Consider the following 22197-nt stretch of genomic DNA (forward strand, 5'->3'; position numbering starts at 1 on the left):
AAAAACTTAGTGCTTGAAGTCCTAATCTCTTCTTTAATTTCACTCCACTTTTCCAGCGGTTCATTGTTATTTTTAAGGATTTTTGATATTTCGGTATTTAATTTCTCCTGCATCTGTTGTTTAATATTATTGTTGGAAAGCTTCCTAATATCTAGCGTTTCGGGCCTGTTCTTTACATTTGGCTTTTTTAACTTTACTTCAAACTTACATACTACCGGATTGTGGTCTGATGCTACGTCCGCACCCGGGTAAGTTTTTCCCGGGCACCATCGTCATAAGCGACTACATTGGACAGAAAATAGCCTGTTATATGAGTTCCTCAGTTGTATTATTGACAGTGAACTGTAAGCTCTTTGTCAGAAAACATCTTTTATAACTTTTAAGGCGGTATTGTTTAAACATTTCGAATGTTTAATTTTTTAAAAAATATGTATAATGAATGTTTTGTGTACCATTTGTCGAATATGCATCTAATATGCGCAAAAAAGTGCTGATTGTGAGTCAGAAACGTAGTATGTGTCTATTATGCACTAAAAGTAAAAGATTCGAGGTTTTTAACGCTTTCGCCGCATGTTCGACTTTATTTGACGCATAATCGTCACATATTCGACGATTTTGGCGCATAATCGCCACGTATTCGACCTTTTGGTGCATAATCGTCACATATTCGAAGATTGTGGCGCATAATCTTTACGTATTCGACGTTTTTGATGCATAATCAATGTATATCCGACGTTATTTGACGCACAATCGTCACATATTCGACATTTTTGGCGCGTAATCGTCAGATATTTGACCTTTTTGGCTCATAATCGACGCATATCAGACGGTTTTTGACACCTAAGCCACTGGGCGGGGTCAAAGCATCCGGAACTGTCTTCCTTCTACTGTTTAGATTAGAGTATCTAAACCAGCACCACCATCGTAAGTGACTACATTGGACAGAAGATAGCTTGTTATGAGTCCCTTCATTGTATTATTGACAGTGAACTGTAAGCTATTTGTCAGAAAAATTTGTTTATAACTTTTAAGTCGTTATTACTACTACTAAGGATTTCCACAGTTTTCACTGTCTTCCTTCACTCAACCGTTTTCTCCAATTTTCCCTGTCATTCCAGTCTCCATCTCGCAGGGTTCTTTTCTCCATAGCCTCGTCGATTTCATCTCTGAATGACCTTCGGGGTCTTCCTCTCTTTCTTCTTCCAATCGGGCTCCATTCTGTGATTTTGTTTGTCCAGCGTCCTCTGTCCGCTCTTCTGACGTGGCCGTACCAGGATAGTCTCTTCTCCTCTATATAGTCGATTATGTCTGATTGCACTCCCATTCTCCGCTTAATCTCTGCGTTTTCAATTCTGTCTCTTTTTGTAAGTCTACAGCTTCTCCTCAGGAACTCCATTTCTACTGCTCTTATTCTACCTCTATTTCTCTTGTTTATGGTCCAGTTTTCGGACCCATATGTCAGGATACTTCTTGTCAGGGTGTTATATATTCTCTTTTTTGTCTTTATCGTAATGTTCTTATCCCACAACACTGACTTTAGTTGTCTTATACAGTTTCTTGTTTGTCTCAGTCTGTTGTTTATATCTTCTTCTGTTGTTCCCTGGTTCGATATTATGGTTTCTAAATACTTAAATTTATCTGTTCCATTTATTTGTCTTCCCTCGTCTATCTCTAGGTTTCTCATATCCTTTTTTCTGTTGTTAGGTATTCGGTTTTCTCTAAGTTTATTTCCATTCCGTTGTTTTTATATTCTTCTTCTAGTTTTCTGAGCATAAAGCTGAGATCTTCTTCATCTTGTGCGATGACTACTTGATCGTCGGCAAAACTTAAGGTGTATAGGTATTCGTCTCTTACTGGTATGCCCATTCCTTCGCACTTTCTCCTCCATGGTTTGAGTGTCTTTTCCAAGAATATTTTAAACAGAGTAGGGGACGTAGCACAGCCTTGTAGAAGTCCTTTTGTCGTCTTAAATGGATTGTAGGCTTTATTTCCACATTTAATAGCTACTTTGTTTTCTTTGTATAGTGCTTTAACTGCTTTTATTAGTGTTTGTCGGATTCCGAGATCATTCATTGCTTCCCATAATTTGACTCTAGGTATTGAGTCATATGCTTTCTTTAGATCAACAAAGGCCAGATGGACCGGTCTACCTTTTGCCATTTTCTTCTCTATCAGTTGTTCTAATGTGTACGTATGATCTAGTTAAGTTAAGTTAAGTCGTTATTATTTAAACATTTCCAATGTTTATTATTCTAAAAAACTCTATAATGAACGTTTTGTGTACCATTCTTGTATGGCTTTCCAAAGTTTTTTTTTGTTAACGACTGCGATGGTTCAGTACTACTTTTTAAAACTGTCGGTTTCTTGTTATTTTACCATTTCTGTCTGTCTAGGTTGTGTGCGCACTTGGAACCGAAACAAGCAGACCTTCCTCCGCCGCTCAGTGCGTAGCATACGTCGCAGTAACAGAACTACCACAAGGGCAATGGCCAGATCTCATAGCAACTTTGGTCAACAATGTATGCCACGCAAATTCCACAGAAATGCAAAAGGAAGCCACATTAGAAGCTATCGGTTATATATGCCAAGAAATCGACTCGGACGTTTTAGTATCTCAATCAAACGACATCTTAACAGCCATAGTTCATGGAATGAGAGCCTCGGAACCGAGCAATCACGTACGTTTAGCAGCTACACAGGCCCTACTAAACTCTCTAGAATTCACAAAGGCCAACTTTGACCAACCGACGGAACGGAACTATATCATGGAAGTCGTTTGTGAAGCCACACAGTCTCCAGATTCACAGATCAGAGTAGCCGCTTTGCAGTGTCTAGTTAAGATTATGTCTTTGTATTATCAACACATGGAACCGTATATGGCTCCTGCTCTATTCCCTATCACTCTCGAAGCCATGAAGTCCGAAAACGATGCCGTGGCTCTACAGGGTATCGAATTCTGGTCTAACGTTAGCGATGAAGAGGTTGATTTGGCCATCGAAGATACGGAAGCTACTGAAGCAGGTCGACCACCTACAAGGTAATCATTTGTTTATTATTTAACCTTTGTGTCTATACCCAGGTACCTGGGTATCCTTGGTAATTGTTTTATCTGAATCATTGACGATAGTATAAATATTTTTATTCGAGCTTCTAGTTATTCCTAAAATTATTTAGAACGAAGAGATTTATAATAAAAACCAAAGAAAAAAACGCATATAATATATTAAAATTACCTGTCAAAGTTTTTACACCATTACGTCCACACCCGTGGCACCTGGGTAACACTAATGTTTAGTAAATTATGAAGCTCTGTCTAGTTTTTTTTATAATAAAAGTGATATGGAAACGTAAATAAAAGTTACATTTTAAACACATTGTCCACACTTACTTATATTTACTGAGTGTTCGTTACATAGTGGACGATTACAAACATTACATGATTTTCGTGTCTTTCTTAGCCGCTTTTTCGCTAAAGACATACAAATGTAGCAGTTTCCAACAATTTTGAGGCGTCCAGTGAAATCTCGAAGTGGTAATGACTCTGCAGTATTACTTGAATCTGTAGGTAGAGGTTTTCCTAACATACACTCAATTCCTGACCTTGATGAAAAATTTCGGTATACATTTGGTACTTTAGATCTAGCAGAAATTGCAGGCATCACTAGTTGTTTCCCTAAGTCTTGTAGAAAAATTCTACGCTTACTGGTTTCAGTAGAACTCTGTGGATTATTCTCTGTATAAATTATATAGGTTGCTAGGCAAGCTACGTCTAGGATATTGTAAAAGAAGGCTACTGGCCAACGCAAAGTTCTGCGTTTAGTGGAATAATGAGAAACCATTTTGTCCATGTTGTCTACGCCTCCTTTAGTTGTATTATAGAACTGAATTATTTCAGGTTTATTTTTTGGGCCACTTAAATTATCGTTGTCATGCATTGTTGACAGCAAGATAACGTTTTTTTTCTTTTTTGGTACATATGAACAAATAGTAACACGATCTGCACTGAATCCGTGTAATGACGATTCAGGCTCACGCTCTGGCGAAGGCAGCATTTCTTGTGGAATATATGGTTTGTTTCTTTTCAAAGTACCAACTAATGATAAATTCCAAGACAACAGGAGACGGGCTAGTGGAAGAGTTGTGAAAAAATTATCCATTGTTATGTTTCGTCCAGAATTTTTGTATTGGTAACACAAACCTTTTACTACGCGTTCACCTTGATTAGTTTCACGTCCAGTCGAATTTTTTCCAGTATAAATTTGTCCAGTAAGTGGATACGAATTATTGGCGTCACAAACCCACCAAACCTTGATGCCATACTTGGCAGGTTTTGCTGGCATATATTGCGTGAAACGTGTCCCATCTCTAAAAGGAAATAACTGTTCATCCACAGTAAGAGAATCCGACGGTACATAGTTACGACGTAAATTATCATTGAGAAGATGGAATATATCTGTAATAGCTGCAGCTTTATCATTTTGCAAACGTGCAATCGCAAAAGCGATTTATGTCCATACTTGCTCGGTACAAAGGATGAGAGTCTGTTTTCCATAAATCTTTCGAGTGCTCTGAATTTGAATGCCGTACTCCTGCTGTAATAAGAATACCTAAGTATGCATCAAATTCTTCTGTTGTGAGTGACTTCCAAACATTTCGAGGTTTGTCGGGGTTTTCAACATTATACTTTTCACAAACGCTATTAGCTTTTCGATTGGTTTCGCGTATAATTATGTCACACATTACGTCACTGAAAACACATTTGAATGTATCTCTAATCGAAAGAGTTTAAGTAGAACGTACTGGGCCCGTTTTTTCACGCAAAATGTTACGTTTCAGTGTTCGACTTGCAGTAAACGGTTTTCGTTGCCAAATCGTTTTATCTTTTGCAACCAGAACATCACTTTGGGAAGAACTTTCTTGAAAATCGTCAAAATCTTCATCACTACTATCGTCGCCGTCGGTATCGATTTCAATCTTATTATTGATATCAGTAAAAACGTCCTCTACGTCAGAAGCTTCATCTCCATCCGGTTTGCTTTGCGAAATATAGTCCTCATCTGATTCCTGGTTTTCGATATTTTTGTCTACTTCCTCATCTATATCGTTTATAAATTGTTGCAAGTACTTCTATTGCTTTTCATACGTCATTCTAAAATTGAATGATCTATGTATAAAACATTGTAAAAATAAACAGTAATAACTTACCTTCTAAATTCGCTAGCACTCACTTCTCTTCTTGCCATTATTACAAGTAATTACAACATAAAACACGCATATAGTCACAAAAATATTAACAACTTGTAAGCACAGTTAAATAAACACTGATAGCAAACAAAGAAAAATCCCAATTGTCTGTTATTTTCGGAATGTACAAGCGAAGTTTACCGAAACAATGCCGGGTACCTGGGTAGCACGGGTATAGACTCCCGTATCAGGTACTTGGGTATTGACATAACGGTTAAGAGGTAATTTAAATTTAATTGACATTTCATTTCAGATGTTCACGGCACTACGCCAAAGGTGCACTTCAGTATATAGTACCGATTCTGCTGCAAAAATTAACGAAGCAAGAAGAGCTGGACGACGAAGACGATTGGAACCCTTGCAAAGCCGCCGGCGTTTGCTTAATGCTTCTCGCAACGTGTTGCGAAGACGAAATCGTTCCGCACGTTCTGCCATTCATTAAAGAAAATATTAAGTCTGATAATTGGCGTTTCCGGGATGCTTCGGTGATGGCTTTCGGATCTATTTTGGGCGGCTTGGAGAGTACTACGTTGAGACCGCTTGTTGAACAGGTACGTTTATAATTCAAAGTAGTAGTTTGACGCTTAAGTGATATCAAAACGGTTCTGTGTACAATTTTTTGTCCTGTACGAGTGTCAAAATTACCATTTTCAGATCGTAACATACTTAAAATTCGATAAAATCGATTTCCCGAATTTTTTCCGCGTTTTCGGCACAACTTTGAAAACCATTATTTTAAAAATTATCCCCGTACAATTTTTTGTTCTATACTTGCTCTAACATTAACATTTTTAGAATCTAATTTGCTCAAGATATAAAAATCTGATTCGCATGTTTTTCTTGTTTTGGCACATAACCTCAAAAAATGGCTTCAAACAACAATATATACAATTGAGGCGGTAGCTAAAAGAACACCTTTTTAAAATATATCCTTTTTTTCTTTTCAAATGAAGATTATTAAAACAAGTTTACATAAGCCCTTCTTCTGGAGAACACATTTGGCAAATTAAAACGTCTTCTGTAACATTTGAAATGCGAAAAAATGGATGTTCCTGCGTTTTCCAGTATTTTTGATACAACCTCAAAAACCAATATTTTAAAAATTGTCTGTACAATTATTTCCCATTTAACACTATTTCGCGAGCTTGACTTATAACACGTGGTCTATAAGTTCTTTTGGTGCACTAAGAAGACATTTTTAGAGTCGTTATTCAATATACTTTATATGGAGAATACATAATGAGGAACGCACTCGATGGATGGAGAGGCGGCATCTCCATTGCAGGAAAAAAGATCTCAAACTTAAGATTCGCAGACGATACAACACTGATAGCAACATCTGAAGAGGAGATGTCGAGACTGATAAAGAGAGTAGAAACCGAAAGCAACAAGTGTGGGCCCAAGATTAATAATCAGAAAACAAAAATCATGATTGTGGACCACGCGAATATCCTCCAAACAACAGGCGCCCTAAATCAATTCGAGAAAGTAGACGAGTTCACGTATCTAGGATCTTCCTTAAGCAATGCAGCCTCCTCCCATACGGACATTCGCAGAAGAATAGGGATGGCCAAGAACGCGATGAGTCGACTGTCAAAAATATGGAAGGACCGCTCTTTATCCAAAAAACTCAAAATGAGACTGGTACGGACACTCATTTTTTCAATCTTCAGTTACGGTGCCGAAACATGGACAATAAAATCAGAGGATAGGAAAAGGATTGACGCATTCGAAATGTGGTGCTGGAGACGAATGCTACGCGTCTCGTGGACGGAGCACAGATCCAATCAGTCGATTCTCTAAGAGCTAAACATTCAGACCAGACTCTCCTCTCAGTGTCTTGCAAATGTTTTAAAGTTTTTTGGCCACATTGCGAGAAGAGACAATGACAACTTAGAAAGACTAATTGTGTGCGGAAACGTAGAAGGACGTAGAGGCAGAGGACGCTCACCTATCCGATGGTCAGATCAAGTACAGAAAGCCACTGGAGAGACGTTTTCCGAGTCCATGAGAGCAGCCCAAAATCGCAAGAGATGGAGAGAATTGACAGCCCGCATTGTAGGAAATCACGATCCTCAGCAATGAGGAAACGACAAGAGAGAGAGAGAGAGACATAAGCCCTTCTTCTGGAGAACACATTTGGCAAATTAAAACGTCTTCTGTAACATTTGAAATGCAAAAAAATGGATGTTCCTGCGTTTTCCAGTATTTTTGATACAACCTCAAAAACCAATATTTTAAAAATTGTCTGTACAATTATTTCCCATTTAACACTATTTCGCGAGCTTGACTTATAACACGTGGTCTATAAGTTCTTTTGGTGCACTGAGAAGACATTTTTAGAGTCGTTATTTAATATTCATAAATATAGTTCTATTTCACTATAAAACTTTTCAGCGATTGACTTTTGTTGTATATAAAATGTTCGAAATGATGAAGTGTAGGTGCACTTTTTGTAAGAAAAATACATTACCGACTCTGTCAGTTAATAAGCAATTAAAATTTTGTCAAATAAACATTTTTCAGGCGATGCCAACCTTGATAGATCTGATGTATGACAATAGCGTTACCGTAAGAGACACAGCAGCTTGGAACTTCGGCAGAATTTGCGAAATCATTCCAGAAGCAGCGATCAACGAAACCTTCCTTAAACCGCTATTGGAAAGCTTGATCACAGGCCTCAAGGCTGAGCCTCGAGTTGCTGCCAATGTGTGTTGGGCATTCTCTGGATTGGTGGAGGCAGCTTACGAAAATGCCGATGTTAATGAAGAAACCGGTGCTCCAGGTAAGTCTGTCATGCTTTTTTGTGATTTTTAAAAGACTTATTTTGAATTAGTTAATATTTATATTAAATTCATTAAAATCTTTCATTTTTAACAATTTAAGATAACTTTTTTGTTAACCATTTCTTGTGTTTTAATCGGATCGGAATAACACTTTATACATTTGTTCTTTCATTTCGGAGAGAAAATTAAATAATGTTGATTTACTCGTAAACTATAAGAGGGTTTTCAGACAAGGATACTGTATGCGAGATACTGTATGCGAGATACAGAATTTTCGATGGCTACTGTATCGGATTCACGGGCATGCTCGTCAGTATGAAAATAGTAGCAGTGCAGTGCGGTTATATTTTTGGATTATGGATGTAGAAGAGTATGTTATGCTGTGGTATATATTAAATAAAAAGAAAAAGAAACTGAAAAGACGACGTAATTTGTGGGTTCATCCTATTGTAGAATTAAGAGAAACCAAGGGAACGTATAATTTGCTGTATCAAGATTTGTCGCAAGATCCATCGAAGTTTTTTAATTATTTTCGAATGTCTGTGAAGTCGTTTGAAGAACTTCATAAAATTTTAGAAATTCAATTGAGTAAAAAAGACACAACTATGCGTAAAAGTATTTCGTCAAAAAACGGCTTTCTATGACTTTAAGTTAAAGTTAAAGTCTATGACTTAAATTTAAAATAAATCTATGTACTTATCTCCAATTTGTAAATTGTTTACCTCGCCCTAAAAAAAATGACCGTATTCCTTTCACAATAATGTAGTTTTATATTCATTAAATAATCAAAATTTCAATTAGCAAACTTTTAAAACTAAACTATATACGTATGAAACAAAATACCTATGTATTTATAATAAAAACATATTTATTTTTTACCATATTCATTTTGCTGTACTGCAGTCATGTCCTCAAAATTGACGCACATTTGCTTAGAAATTTTGACCCAGCACTGCTGCTTTTTATTTCTATTGCAGTAATGTGGCGATGCTGTATTCCATAGACAGGGATTTGATTGTACCAAACAAATAAATTTGTCACTATCAAATACAGTACGCTCCATTATTTAACTATATTCAGAAAACACCGTCTTTCTTTCGTTGCTCATTCACAATTATTCGACAGAAAATCGCGTGTCTATGGAATGTGGTGCAAAAGTATTCGTGTCTGAAAGCGTTCATTTAACGTAATGTTTCTTCTGTATCTGGGATACGCATTCAGTCGTCGGCGACAGGAAGGTCCGAGATACTGAATTCGGTATCTCGCATACTGTATCTCTCGCGCGTCTCGTGTGAAAAGCTCCATTTGAGTCTATATAATATCTGCGTTTTGGATACGCGTATCTCGGATACAGTATCCTCGTCTGAAAGGGGGCTAATAGCTAGATATTGTCTACTATAAATCATCTTTCGTCAAGCTGCTGTGTCTGAGATCGGTGTAATATTTTAACCCGAATTTCATATCCCAACTTGTTCAAAATGCAAAAAAATCGTTTCCCTAGCATTTTTCATGTTTTTGGCATATAACTATGAAAACCTTTATACGAGGCGTATTTTTTAAGTAAGTACCGTTTTGGAATTAAAAAAAGACGTGCAAAGATATGGCAATAATTTTATTTTTACATGAAAACCTGTACCTTAATCTACTTTTCTACATAATTTCCGTGAATATTGAGGCACTTGTCATAACGTGGCACCAGTTTTTGAATACCCTCCTGATAAAATTCTGCCGCCTGACTTGTTAACCACTGCATCACAAATGTTTTGACTTCGTTATCGTCTTGAAGACGCTGACCGCCCAGGTGTTTCTTCAAGTGCTGGAACAAATGGTAGTCGCTGGGCGCCAGATCAGGGCTGTATGGAGGATGATCTAGAGTTTCCCATTTAAATGATTTGATGAGATCTTTGGTCTGATTAGCCACATGTGGACGGGCATTGTCATGCAGCAAAACGATACCCTTACTCAACTTGCCACGTCTTTTGTTCTGGATTGCACGACGCAGATTTTTCAATGTCTCACAATAAGACGCTGCATTGATTGTCTCATTACGAGGCAGAAACTCCACTAGCAATACTCCTTTTCTGTCCCAAAAAACTGTGCACATGATTTTCCGGGCAGAAATTGTTTGCTTATACTTCACTCTTTTGGGTGATGATGAATGTCGCCATTCCATGGATTGTTGTTTCGATTCTGGTGTGACGTAGGCCACCCACGTGTCGTCACCAGTAACAATTTGGTCTAAAAAATCTTCACCTTCACTGTGGTACCGCTCAAGGAAAGTCAATGCACTGCCTAAACGTTGGGTTTTGTGCAAATCCGTCAACATTTTTGGAACCCAACGTGAACACAATTTCCGGTAATTCAAGTTCTTGGTAACAATGCGATACAAAACACTACTAGAATACTGAGGAAAGCAGTCGGACAATGATGAAATTGTAAAGCGTCTGTTTTCTCTCATCTTTTCGTCCACTTTCTGCACCAAATTTTCATTAACGACCGAAGGACGCCCACTCCGTTCTTCATCATGCACATTTGTGCGGCCATCTTTAAATGCTCTCACCCATTTCCTTACCATTCCATCACTAATAATGTTTTGTCCGTAAACTTCAACGATCTCACGATGAATATCGATCGGTTTTACGCCTTTAGCACTAAGAAATCGTATAACAGCCCGTACTTCACAATCAGCGTGACTCACGATTGTTGGAGGCATCTTAAACACTAGAGTAAACAAGTATACAATGAAGAATCAGACTGTAATGGCGTCAGTGCGTAGACAAGAGATGTAGGTAACCAGCGCTCATGCGCGGAACGCCGACCGTACCGCTGCGGCGGCGGAATCGCAAAACGGTACTTACTTAAAAAACATGCCTCGTATTTGTTCAACCTTGTGGGTGGGGGTGGTTCCACACGACGTCACATATAACTACTTAATTTAGGGACAAGAATCCGCCTGAAATGCTAGTTTTGAAATTTCCACTTTCATGAAACAAAAAACCTCGTTTAAATGGTATATACAATGTTACGTACGGTAGTTTTACGTTGGTACAACAATATAGTCCCGTAGTTAAACTTTCTTAAAAGTCAATATCGCATCACGTTTCTATTCTGACTTTTTCGTTTGTCGTTTTCAGATACTTACGTCTTGTCACAATACTTCGAGTTCATTATACAAAGACTGCTTGAAACAACGGACCGACCCGATGGCAGCCAACATAATCTACGACCTGCCGCTTACGAAGCTCTCATGGAAATGGTGAAAAACTCACCGAAAGATTGCTACGTCACCGTGCAAAAGACTACAATGGTTATTTTGGACAGATTACATCAGGTAATACCTAAAAAAGTTTATGTAAGTTACTTGATATTAAATTTTTTTTGCTGTTAAATTCACATTTCAAATACTCATATTTTCTACCTTTAAAAAAAAACAAAATGTGTCTCTGGGTCGGGATTTGAACCCACAACTTTCAAATTGCGAATCGTCAACCTAAACATTACAGCCACAATAACAATATATATTGAATGCCGTTTATATTTGCCCGAACATACCTTTAATTATGTTATCTATGACAACAGGTCTTACAGATGGAAAATCACATAAGCAGCCACAACGATAGGTCGCAGTTCAACGATCTCCAGAGTCTTTTGTGCGCCACCCTTCAGTCCGTACTCAGAAAAGTTACTCCGGAAGACGCGCCGCACATCTCAGACGCCATAATGACCGCCATGTTGACCATGTTCAATTCCAATTCGTGTAAGAGTGGAGGTATGTATTAAAAATATCTGTTCTAATTGCAATATTACAAGATTTCTTTTGCGTTTCTCTGTAAAAAGAAACAATATGTGAAGCTCTTACTTGAGTAAATATTAAAAAAGAAGAATCTTAAGAAAAAAATTATCCTGAACCAAGTCACAGGACATCGTGTTCTGTGAACGAAGTATTTTGACAGTGGCGTAATAAAATAAGTTTCATATTGAAGAAAAATAAAACACCAGCATCAGAGAGTTGTGTTTTCGTTTACATGAACATTATAAATACTGGTACGTATCTTAAAAAGTGCTTTTATAGAGATTTCTTGCTGAAACTGCTGTCATTACTGACTGAGAACGTTCTGAAGTCGAAGTCTGACATTCCAATAGTCAGGGAGATTGTTATGGTATTACATTAAGTCGACACTCCAATAGTAGGGGAGCTTGTTATAATTTCATACTAAAATATTACAATATATCGTCGGCTGTATGCAATAGTGGCAAAACACAAAAACTGGTAATTTTTCAAATCAGGGGTTTAAAGTTTGTGTGTCAATAGTTTTGTCTTATTTGTTTTACTACATGGATTGGGATTTTTGAAAGAAAAAATAAATTTTGGTGTATTTGGGAGAGCGTTAGGCAGCCTTTAATGAATTGTAATACATACTTTTAAATTCAAACCTTATTTTGAGTTGTGCCACTATTGCACATCAACATTTTGTCTTTCAAGACTAATTAAGACAAAGACAAAACTGGCATTTTAAAATTCAAACCTTATTTTGAGTTGTGCCACCATTGTACATCAACATTTTGTCTTTCAAGACTAATTAAGGCAAAGACAAAACTGGCATTTTTTTTTGGTATTTTCGTCGACTGAAATAAAGGTTCAATAAAGAATACTACAAGTTACTTGAATGAGAAAATGTGTTTATTAACAACTATAAGAAGAACGAAATAAAAAAGTATATATTGATAATAATAGGAAAAGTTATGATTAACAATGCTTTAAATGTCGGTATAAATTAGCGTGAATTGGTGGATCTTGTCTTCACAAAGGCTAGTAAGGTCTTTTTTCTCCTTTTCAGTTATTAACAGGTTGCCAGTCTAAGCCTTTTCTAGTTCTGTATTTCTATAGAAAAGTATTTCCTTGGACATACTCATTGAAAATTGTCGCTGTTTTAGTATTTAACTTTTTCAGGTCAAAAATATCTTTATGACGTAATTCGTGTACATCGAATAGTTGTTTGCAACGAGCAGTTCGGATTAGTATAGTGAAATGAGTCGGTAGATAAATAGGCCCTCCTTTTAAAGCTTTAGTGATTTTTTTTTTCTATTAAAGAGTGGCAGCTGTCGCCTTCATTTTGAGTATGGCTGACAACTAAATAGCGATGAGTTATAGAAGAAATTTTGAAAAGAGTAACAGCGTACGGATACATTGAAATTAGGTGCTTGTTTTTTCCTTGGCCACCACAATTTTCTGAGGAAAATATGAATTTCAAATCGTCAGAATCAATAAGTTTTTATAGATGTTTGTTCCAAATACATCAGCATGCACGAACCAATTTCTATGGCACCTTTACTGCCTTCTCCTTCGTGTCAAACATAGCTGTGCACATTTCTCAGTCCCTTTTTCTGAAGTTCTATATAGAGAAATGATATCTTGACAGCTTAGATTTATAATAGAAAGCGGAAACGTCTCCTTTTGGTGTCGGTAGAGCAGCTTGTAGGTCAAAACAAGTCATATTCTCTTTGTCAAACGTTTTTAGCTCTCGGCTTAAGTTTTTCTCCTTATGATAGTTATTATAAGCATCTTTTAGGGCTATTTTTTCTACACTGCTCGAATTTTTGTATTTTTCACAATACTGACATTGATCTTTTTTGGGAGAAAAGAATGCATAGTTAAATTCATAATTAAAAAGTTTACGATATAAACCAACTTCACCAACAAATTCATCATTGTCTCTTTTGGCAATTAGCTTTATAATCATTGTACAGATCTGTCAATGTTTTACCTCCTTCTATATATATATATATATATATATATATATATATATATATATATATATATATATATATATATTTTTTTTTTGAGGTACTACTTCGACAATAGCGGCTCTCCATTGTCGAAATTGAAGAAATATGTTTAAGAATCCTGTTCATAGTTTCGTTACAAAATGTTTTATGCATGCTATGTTTACCTCTTTGATCGCTGCTTATAAAGCCACTTTCCGTCTTCCCAATAACAGTTCGAATAGATGTATTAGTAACTCCAATGGTGGATATAAAAATCTTTTGCACTCTTTATTTTTTTCTGATCACGGTTTTCCAAATTAAATGTATGATTATAACCACGGCTTGATGTGTTACCTTTATTTGCATATCGATATGTTGGTTTAATTATAGACATGGATCTCAGAACATAACTTCGTTGTTCATTTATATTTCCCATTGACCAATATTTTTCAAAGATCTGTGTTCTTTCTTGTCACGTGAATTTTTCATCATATTTCAGTTTACATGGATTGAAAGATGGACCTTAACTGCGAGCCTGTACAAGATTATCGTTAACATTGGTCTATTGTTGACCTAAATTTCTAAGAAACTTTCTGACATTTCTTTTCCATTGGTCCGGATAAGCCTTCCTTTTCCTACTTTTATTTAGATTTATTAATCGTCACGTCTTCTATCACCAAAAATGACCTAAAATAGACGATCCTCACTTTGCGAACCGGTTAGTGTGAATTAAAATGGGTTTATTTTTTGTTTGAAACGGTAGATGTAAACAAAAAATCGTCTAAAGTTTTCTATTAAATCGATTATTTGGAATTATACATTAAAATAATATTGATATTACTTACGTTACTCCTGCTCGAGATAGGGTTAATTCACTTCTTTTCTGATAACCCTTAAAACAATAAATTTATTCCTTTTATTGAATGTGACACCACTCCAAAATTCTCACTGATATAGTTTGAAAATATCTAAAACTTTCTGCTATAGTGGCACAACTCAAATGTCGGTATTGCATAGAAACTTAGTGGCAGAAATAATTTATCTCAACCGACATGTCATAGCGACACTAGGAACGTCTAGCGGACACTTTTGCTATTATTATTGTGCCAGTTTTACATGTCATAAATGTTTTTCAAACCCTTTAGTGATGTTAACTAAATTTTTATCAATTTTTGAGTTAAGTCACTATTGCATACAGCCGACGATATATAATACTTAATGCTAGCGCCACCTGCTGTCAAGTTTTTACTTTAATGTTATGTAGTGCCATCCGCCTAGGACTAATTAAGGACTTTTCTTTTGCTAGGTGTTCAAGAAGATGCTATTATGGCCGTCTCGACGCTGGTGGAAGTCCTGGGAGAAAACTTCATAAAATACATGGACGCGTTCAAACCGTTCCTCTACCTCGGATTGAAGAACCACCAAGAATACCAAGTGTGCGTTACAGCAGTAGGCTTAACTGGCGATATTTTCAGAGCCCTCAAACTAAAAGCGCTACCGTACTGTGATGAAATAATGACCTTATTACTAGAAGATCTCCGCGATCAGTCGGTTCATCGTAGCGTAAAGCCAGAAATTTTGGGCGTATTCGGAGACATCGGTCTTAGCATCGGCTCCGAATTCAAGAAGTACCTCGACGTGGTTCTGTCCACTTTGGCTCAGGCTTCGCAGGCCCAAGTCGATCGCAACGACTTCGATATGGTCGACTATCTCAACGAGCTAAGAGAAGGAGTTTTAGAAGCTTATACGGGCATCTTACAAGGTCTCAAAGGCGACGGTCCCACTCCACATCCTGACGTTTTGATACTTGAACCCCACATTCCATTTATTGTTCAATTTATTACTGTCGTAGCACAAGATACGGAACATTCTGATAGTATTATAGCTGCCGCAGCTGGTATTGTAGGTGAGTAAGCTTACATTTCTATTTTATTAAATTAGGTACGAAATAGTTGTCAGTGACGTCACTTGACATTCAAAAACAATTTTTTGGGAGCAATCTTAATTATTTTTGAGATTAATCAGGAATTTGGAGCTCTGAAAAATTAAAATCGGTTAAGTTAGTCGGGGGTCTTTTTAAAGGAACTATAAAAGCTATTATTGGTTCTAACGATATTAATATTTGAATTTAATAAATAATACTCTGATTCTTTGATTTTTTTTAAAACCGGCATCGTCGAATATCATTTATGTAATAATTCCAATTTTTAATTACCTTTACCTTTGGAACAATGAGCAGTTTATTATAAACATTTATTTATAATGCCAAAATATACTATCGAATCCAAATAAAATTGATTACGCTATAGGTTTATTTCTGCAGTGGTTTGCTTACCTTTTGTAAACTACGCACCCGTCCAGACGTGAAATTAGACTGTTTGACCTGACCTTAGTCAAAATTTATGCTGCACGAAAGATTTGCTGTGTACCATTTTTGTATACGCATGCCCGATTCTGGTTGTTTAACTGTCAAAAACACGTGCTTATTCTTTAATTCTGGTTGTTTTCTATAGTCCGTAGGCGTCTATGGTAAATACTCGACACAAGTGCATTTGACCATTTATATAATTTATTTATTGTTAAAAGGTTATAGTTATAGTTAAATATATAAGTTTATAGTTATAGTTTATAGTTAAAAGTTTAATTTATATTTAAAATGTCTGGATATATTTGTGCGATTCGCGGATGTTCATCTGTGACAGGAAAAGGAATAAGTTTATTTAGATTTCCTAAGAATAATAACAGGTAATTACTATTGCTTTGTAATTATTATTAGTTATTACATAATAGTATTGGTTGGACTTTCGAACAGTAAGCCGACGCCGACGTGTCTGTCCGAGCTATAAAAAATAAACTTTGGTCTGCCAAGGGATAGTTCAAAATGAAAACATTAAATTTGGTGTCAGTGCTATTTCTTTTATTAAAAAACGCAAGTCTCTGAAGGCTCAGGTCAAAAAATCAACAGATGGTGGCCGGGTGTCAGCGCGCTCGAAGACAACAATACGAATATAGTATTTTTAGGAAATAAAAATATATAGAGGGTTTTATAAACGAGAATATTTGATTTAAGAGCGTAGGCGCAAAATTTCGGGCAAATGTTTTTTAAATGTATTCATTTTTTTCGAATCCTGAAAAAACTAATAAGTATTTTTGAAAAATTTAAACGCAGAATGAAAGACCACATTATTACTGAGGGACAAAAGTCTCCGAAAACTTCTATAATGTTTATTTTAATAAGTTACAGGGGTGAAAAAAAAAGGGAAAATTTAGTGTGATTTTTAATTTCAAATATCTCATTCAAAAAAACTTTTTGTTTATTCTAAGGGACTTTCGGCCCTCGGTAATAATGTAATCTTTCATTCTGTGTATAAATTTTTCAAAAATATTTGTTAGTTTTCTCAGGATTCCAAAAAAATGTAGCGTAGGCGCAAAATTTCGGGCATTGGCCCGAAATTTTGCGCCTACGCTCTTAAACGAAACAAAGAAATTACTAAAATGCTCAAACTAAAAATTGTTGGAAACATAATTAGACCGATAATTGGGAAAATCTTAAAATTACAACAGAACAAGACTTCAAAATTGCAAAAACATGGTTGCAAATAAACAAACTTACATTAAATTATGAAAAAACTAAATAGGTACTCATCTACTTTTTGCTATATACAAAAGTTGTCTGCCAATTTTTAATTCGTTAAATATAAATAAAAAAGATCAAATATATGGATCGAAGTACATAAAATATTTAGGAGTTTTAAATGGGAATTACAAATAAAAAATATTAAAACTTTATTTGTTGCATATCTCAATATTTAGTGACATTTTTGTGATTTAGTCAGGAGAAAACTGTAAATTTATTAAGATTAGATATTGACAAAAGTTAAATATTTCATTACTTACAATATACTTAGAATATACTAATACTCTTATAGTTGTAAGTAATAAAGTATTATTTATAAATACAGAAAAAGTTCTTTGTTTAAAATTTGTTCTGTTAAAAATTTGTAGTGCCAAAGTGTGGATAGAAGCTTGCAGACGAGAAGATTTGTTATTCAAAATGGATTCACTTTATAATAATTATAGGATTTGTGAACTGCATTTTGAAGATAATGTTATTGTAAAAGGAAATAGAAGAAAAACATTGGCGCATGACGCAGTACCTTCAATGATCTTTGTTATTTATATTTAACGAATTAAAAATTGGCAGACAACTTTTGTATATAGCAAAAAGTAGATGAGTACCTATTTAGTTTTTTCATAATTTAATGTAAGTTTGTTTATTTGCAACTATGTTTTTGCAATTTTGAAGTCTTGTTCTGTTGTAATTTTAAGATTTTTAGTAATTTCTTTGTTTCGCTTAAGAGCGTAGGCGCAAAATTTCGGGCCAATGCTTTTTAAATACAATCATTTTTTTCGAATCCTGAGAAAACTAACAAATATTTTTGAAAAATTTAAACACAAAATGAAAGATTACAATATTACCGAGGGCCGAAAGTCCATTAGAATAAACAAAAAGTTTTTTTGAATGAGATATTTGAAACTAAAAATCACACTAAATTTTCTTTTTTTTTTCACCCCTGTAACTTATTAAAATAAACATTATAGAAGTTGTCAGGGACTTTCGGCCCTCAGTAATAATGTAGTCCTTCATTCTGCGTTTAAATTTTTTAAAAATACTTATTAGTTTTTTCAGGATTCGAAAAAAATGAATGCATTTAAAAAACATTGGCCCGAAATTTTGCGCCTACGCTCTTTGGAGCATTGGAGAATTTATATTGTGTGATATGCCCACTGACTATTAATTTTCTGGTTGTTAACTGTCATTGGCGGCTTGGCCACGTAACTTCAAAGGACTGTCGCTTCTCTGTGTTCGGTTGTTCTCTGGCGGAACTAAAATGGAATTGGGCAGGCCATGTAGCGAGAATGTATGATTCACGATGGACGAGCAAAATTACACATTGGAGGCCAAGAGCAGACAAACGTAGTAGATGAAGACCACCTACACGTTGGACTGACGACATCAGGCGTATCACCAAAAATTGGCAACAAAGACCACAAAATCGCAAAGAATGGAGGGTTTTAAGGAGGCCTATGTCCAGCAGTGGAAGTGATAAATGAAGGCTGGATGATGATGATGATGATGATTTAAAGGTTACATTTGTTTCAGATTTACAGGAGTTTATAATTGTAAACCAAAGCCAATAGACAAGTGTTTCAGTCAGTATATCTTGTACCCACAAACAGACACTCTCATTGGTAGATTTTTATAAAAAATATAGAGATAGGGTAGGGAGTTTCCAAATGAAATCCATGAAAATAATGTGGGCAAAGGTAACAGAACAACTAAATGACTTACATAATGTTAATTTGAATGCATGTCGCTGCGAAAATAGATAGCGAGTAATTGAAAGAAATTATAAGAAATATATAGATGAGAGTAAAAAACAGGAAGAGGCCGCAAAACATTTGAATATAGTAATGAACTGGATGAGATATTTGGACAAAAAAGAAATGTCAATCCTGAATTGCTCTTATCTAAGGAAACAGTTGCACATCACATAGATGAAAAGCCTGCAGATGTAGCAACAGTTAAAGCCAATGTTCTTAGTTCTACACCACAATCACTTAAAAGAACGAGAGAGAAACCAGTCAGCAAAAACAATATTCTCCAAAAAATGTGTGAACACAAAAAGGAATTTTATACAGAAATGCTAAAAATTCACAAAGATAAATTTGAAGTGAAAGAGAAAAACAAAACAAAGTAACTATTTGAAACAGAAAGACTTTCAGAAATAAGAAAACAAAATAAACTGAAAGAGAAGACGAACGAAATACTAAGCAAATATTTAGTATCAAAAGAATCTTTACCTACTGAAATACTTTAATTTTAATACTTTAATAAGTAAATTTAAGTAATTAATTTTATTTTTTTTTTAACCCTTCTCTCTATTCGGATTGCCGAGTATAGGCCTCTCCCAATTCTCGTCATTCATCTCTGTAAGAGATGACACATTAGTCCTGAAGTTCTTTTAATATCGTCGCTCCAGCGCATTTACTGTCTTCCTCGTGGTCTTTTGGCTTCATATGGCCGCCAATTCCCGATTTCTTTATTCCATCTGCCATCCTTAAGACGTTCGTTATGTCCAGTCCATTTCTACTTCAGTTTAGCTGTCTGTTCGGCAGCATCTTTTACTTTTGTTCTATTACGAATGTCTTCATTGGTTTTATCATCTTTGAGTGACCCAGATATGGATCTGTCGTTCCATAGCTCTCTGAGTTTTTCTTATTTTCTCCATGTTTATTTTAGTGAATGTCCAGGTTTGAGCTCCATATGTAAGTACACTTTTGTTCGCAGTCTTTGAGGTATATTTTTATTTTTAAATACGCATGAGAGTCTTCCGAATGCTTACCTTGACATTTTGACCCAGATATGTATATTCATCTACGTGTAACATCTCTGTCCCTTGGATGTTTATCATAGATTTGTCATCTTTGACATTAGTTTAGTTTTGCTGAAATTCATTTTCAGTCCTTTTTTTAGGGATTCTGTGTGTAGCTCGTCAATCATCGTATTCACTGCATTCCACGTGTCGGCTATTAGTACTACATCATCTGCGTATCTAAGATGGTTCAAGTATCTTCCGTTAATAGGGATTCCCTTATTTTCCCAGTCTATTGACTTAAAGATATCTTCTAGGGCAGCTGTAAATAATTTTGGAAATATTGTATCTCATTGTTTTATGCCTCGGTTGATTTTTACTGGTCTTGTTTCGATTTCATTGCCCAACGTCACTATCAATTCAGCTTGTTCGTAAATATTATGTATTAATATTCTGTAATTGGAGTCGATCCGGTTGTTGACTAATGCTTCTTCTATTGCCCACAGTTCTACACTATCAAAAGCTTTTTCATAATCTATAAAAGCCAGACATAATGGGAGATTGTATTCGTTAGTCTTTTCTATTAGAATTTTCAAAGTATATAGATGGTCACAGGTGCTGTACCCTTTTCTAAATCCGGCTTGTTCTACTGGTCAAATTTAATTGTTAACCTGTTTGTAATCATCTTTGTAAAGGTTTTGTAAAGTTGTGAAAGAAGTGAAATTGGTTGATAATTTTTCAGGTCTGTGGTGTCTCCCTTTTTGTGTATTAGTATTGTTTTAGCAGTATTCCATTGTTCGGGTATGTTGTCTTCGAATAGACATTTATTAAATAGTATTTTTAGATATGTGATGGCTCCTTCCCCGCCTTCAGCATTTCTGCTAGGATTCCATCGCTTCCAGGAGGTTTATTCCTTTTTATTTATTTTACTGCTCTTACATTTCTTTACATGCTCTTATAAAATCTATTATATCTGGTACAGCTCTTAATTTTACCTGGTACAACTGCCGAAATTTCTGCTTAATTAGACCAAAACGGTGTTCAACTACATATCTATTTTTGCTTAGTTTCATATTGTAATTTAGCTGTCTTCTTGTTAAATTACCTCTATCTTTAAAAGGAGTTCGGTAATTGGGCAAACATGGATAACCCCTATCCCCTAACATGAAATCATCTGCGCACTTTACAACTATAGTCTCAGCAAGCGGTGAAGTTCTGAAAACTTTGCTGTCATGTACTGATCCTGGATAACCGACAAATAGATCTCTTATTCTTCTTTGGTGGTCATAAACTACTTGCAACTAAAAATATATATAAAAATTCTAGTCAGTTTTTAAGATTATAAGCTTTGTATTAGTATGCGATTACCTGAATAGAATAATAACGTTTTCTGTTTAAGTATGAGTCTGGATCATTTGTTGGATTTTCTATTTTAATGTGGCTCCCATCAATTACTCCAATAACACCTGGAAAATTGTTTTGCCTAAAGTTTCTTTTAATTTTTATTTTCTCTTCATTTGATGGCTATTTAATTACTTGATTTATTGGTTAGGAAATATGTTAACTTTCTAATTAATTTAAAGAGTGCTGATACCAATATCGAATTTATCAGTTACATATCTGAAAGATGCAGTCTTGTGACTAACGAACAATAAATATATTAATGTTTGTTCATATTCTCCAAGCTTTCCATTGCCTCCCGCTTGGTAATGAAAATATTGTGAATATCTGAAGTAGTTCGCAATATCTTCAGCAACAGTACGACAAATACGAAAGTGTTCAATAAATTCACAATCATTGTAACTTGACACTGTTTCGGCAAGATAATAATTCTTATTTTTAGGTCTTATACATTCATCTAGAATTTGTAATCAATGTCAAACAATTCTTCATCAGAGGAAGAACTTTCAGAAGATTCCTGAAATATATTTTGTTCACTTCATAAGTTAATTATTTAATCATAGTTATATCACTTATAATTACTATTTTGGATGTTTAGTCCAAAAATTTATTAATATCAATGT

The 22197-nt window shown here is 35.3% G+C and overlaps 1 protein-coding gene across 2 annotated transcripts in view; it reads left to right on the forward strand.

Annotated features, from left to right (window-relative positions):
• Nucleotides 1-22197, forward strand: part of Fs(2)Ket (Importin subunit beta Fs(2)Ket) — a 54343-nt gene that overhangs the window by 26394 nt on the left and 5752 nt on the right. For both annotated transcript variants that reach the window (XM_072525071.1, XM_072525070.1), the window contains exons 3-8: nucleotides 2394-3037; nucleotides 5498-5795; nucleotides 7771-8029; nucleotides 11165-11361; nucleotides 11610-11799; nucleotides 15103-15702. In XM_072525071.1, the coding sequence (XP_072381172.1) occupies nucleotides 2394-3037; nucleotides 5498-5795; nucleotides 7771-8029; nucleotides 11165-11361; nucleotides 11610-11799; nucleotides 15103-15702 (2188 nt within the window). The remainder of the gene's footprint in view (nucleotides 1-2393; nucleotides 3038-5497; nucleotides 5796-7770; nucleotides 8030-11164; nucleotides 11362-11609; nucleotides 11800-15102; nucleotides 15703-22197) is intronic.

This window comes from Diabrotica undecimpunctata, chromosome 3, assembly GCF_040954645.1.
Source record: "Diabrotica undecimpunctata isolate CICGRU chromosome 3, icDiaUnde3, whole genome shotgun sequence".
NCBI lineage: Eukaryota > Metazoa > Arthropoda > Insecta > Coleoptera > Chrysomelidae > Diabrotica > Diabrotica undecimpunctata.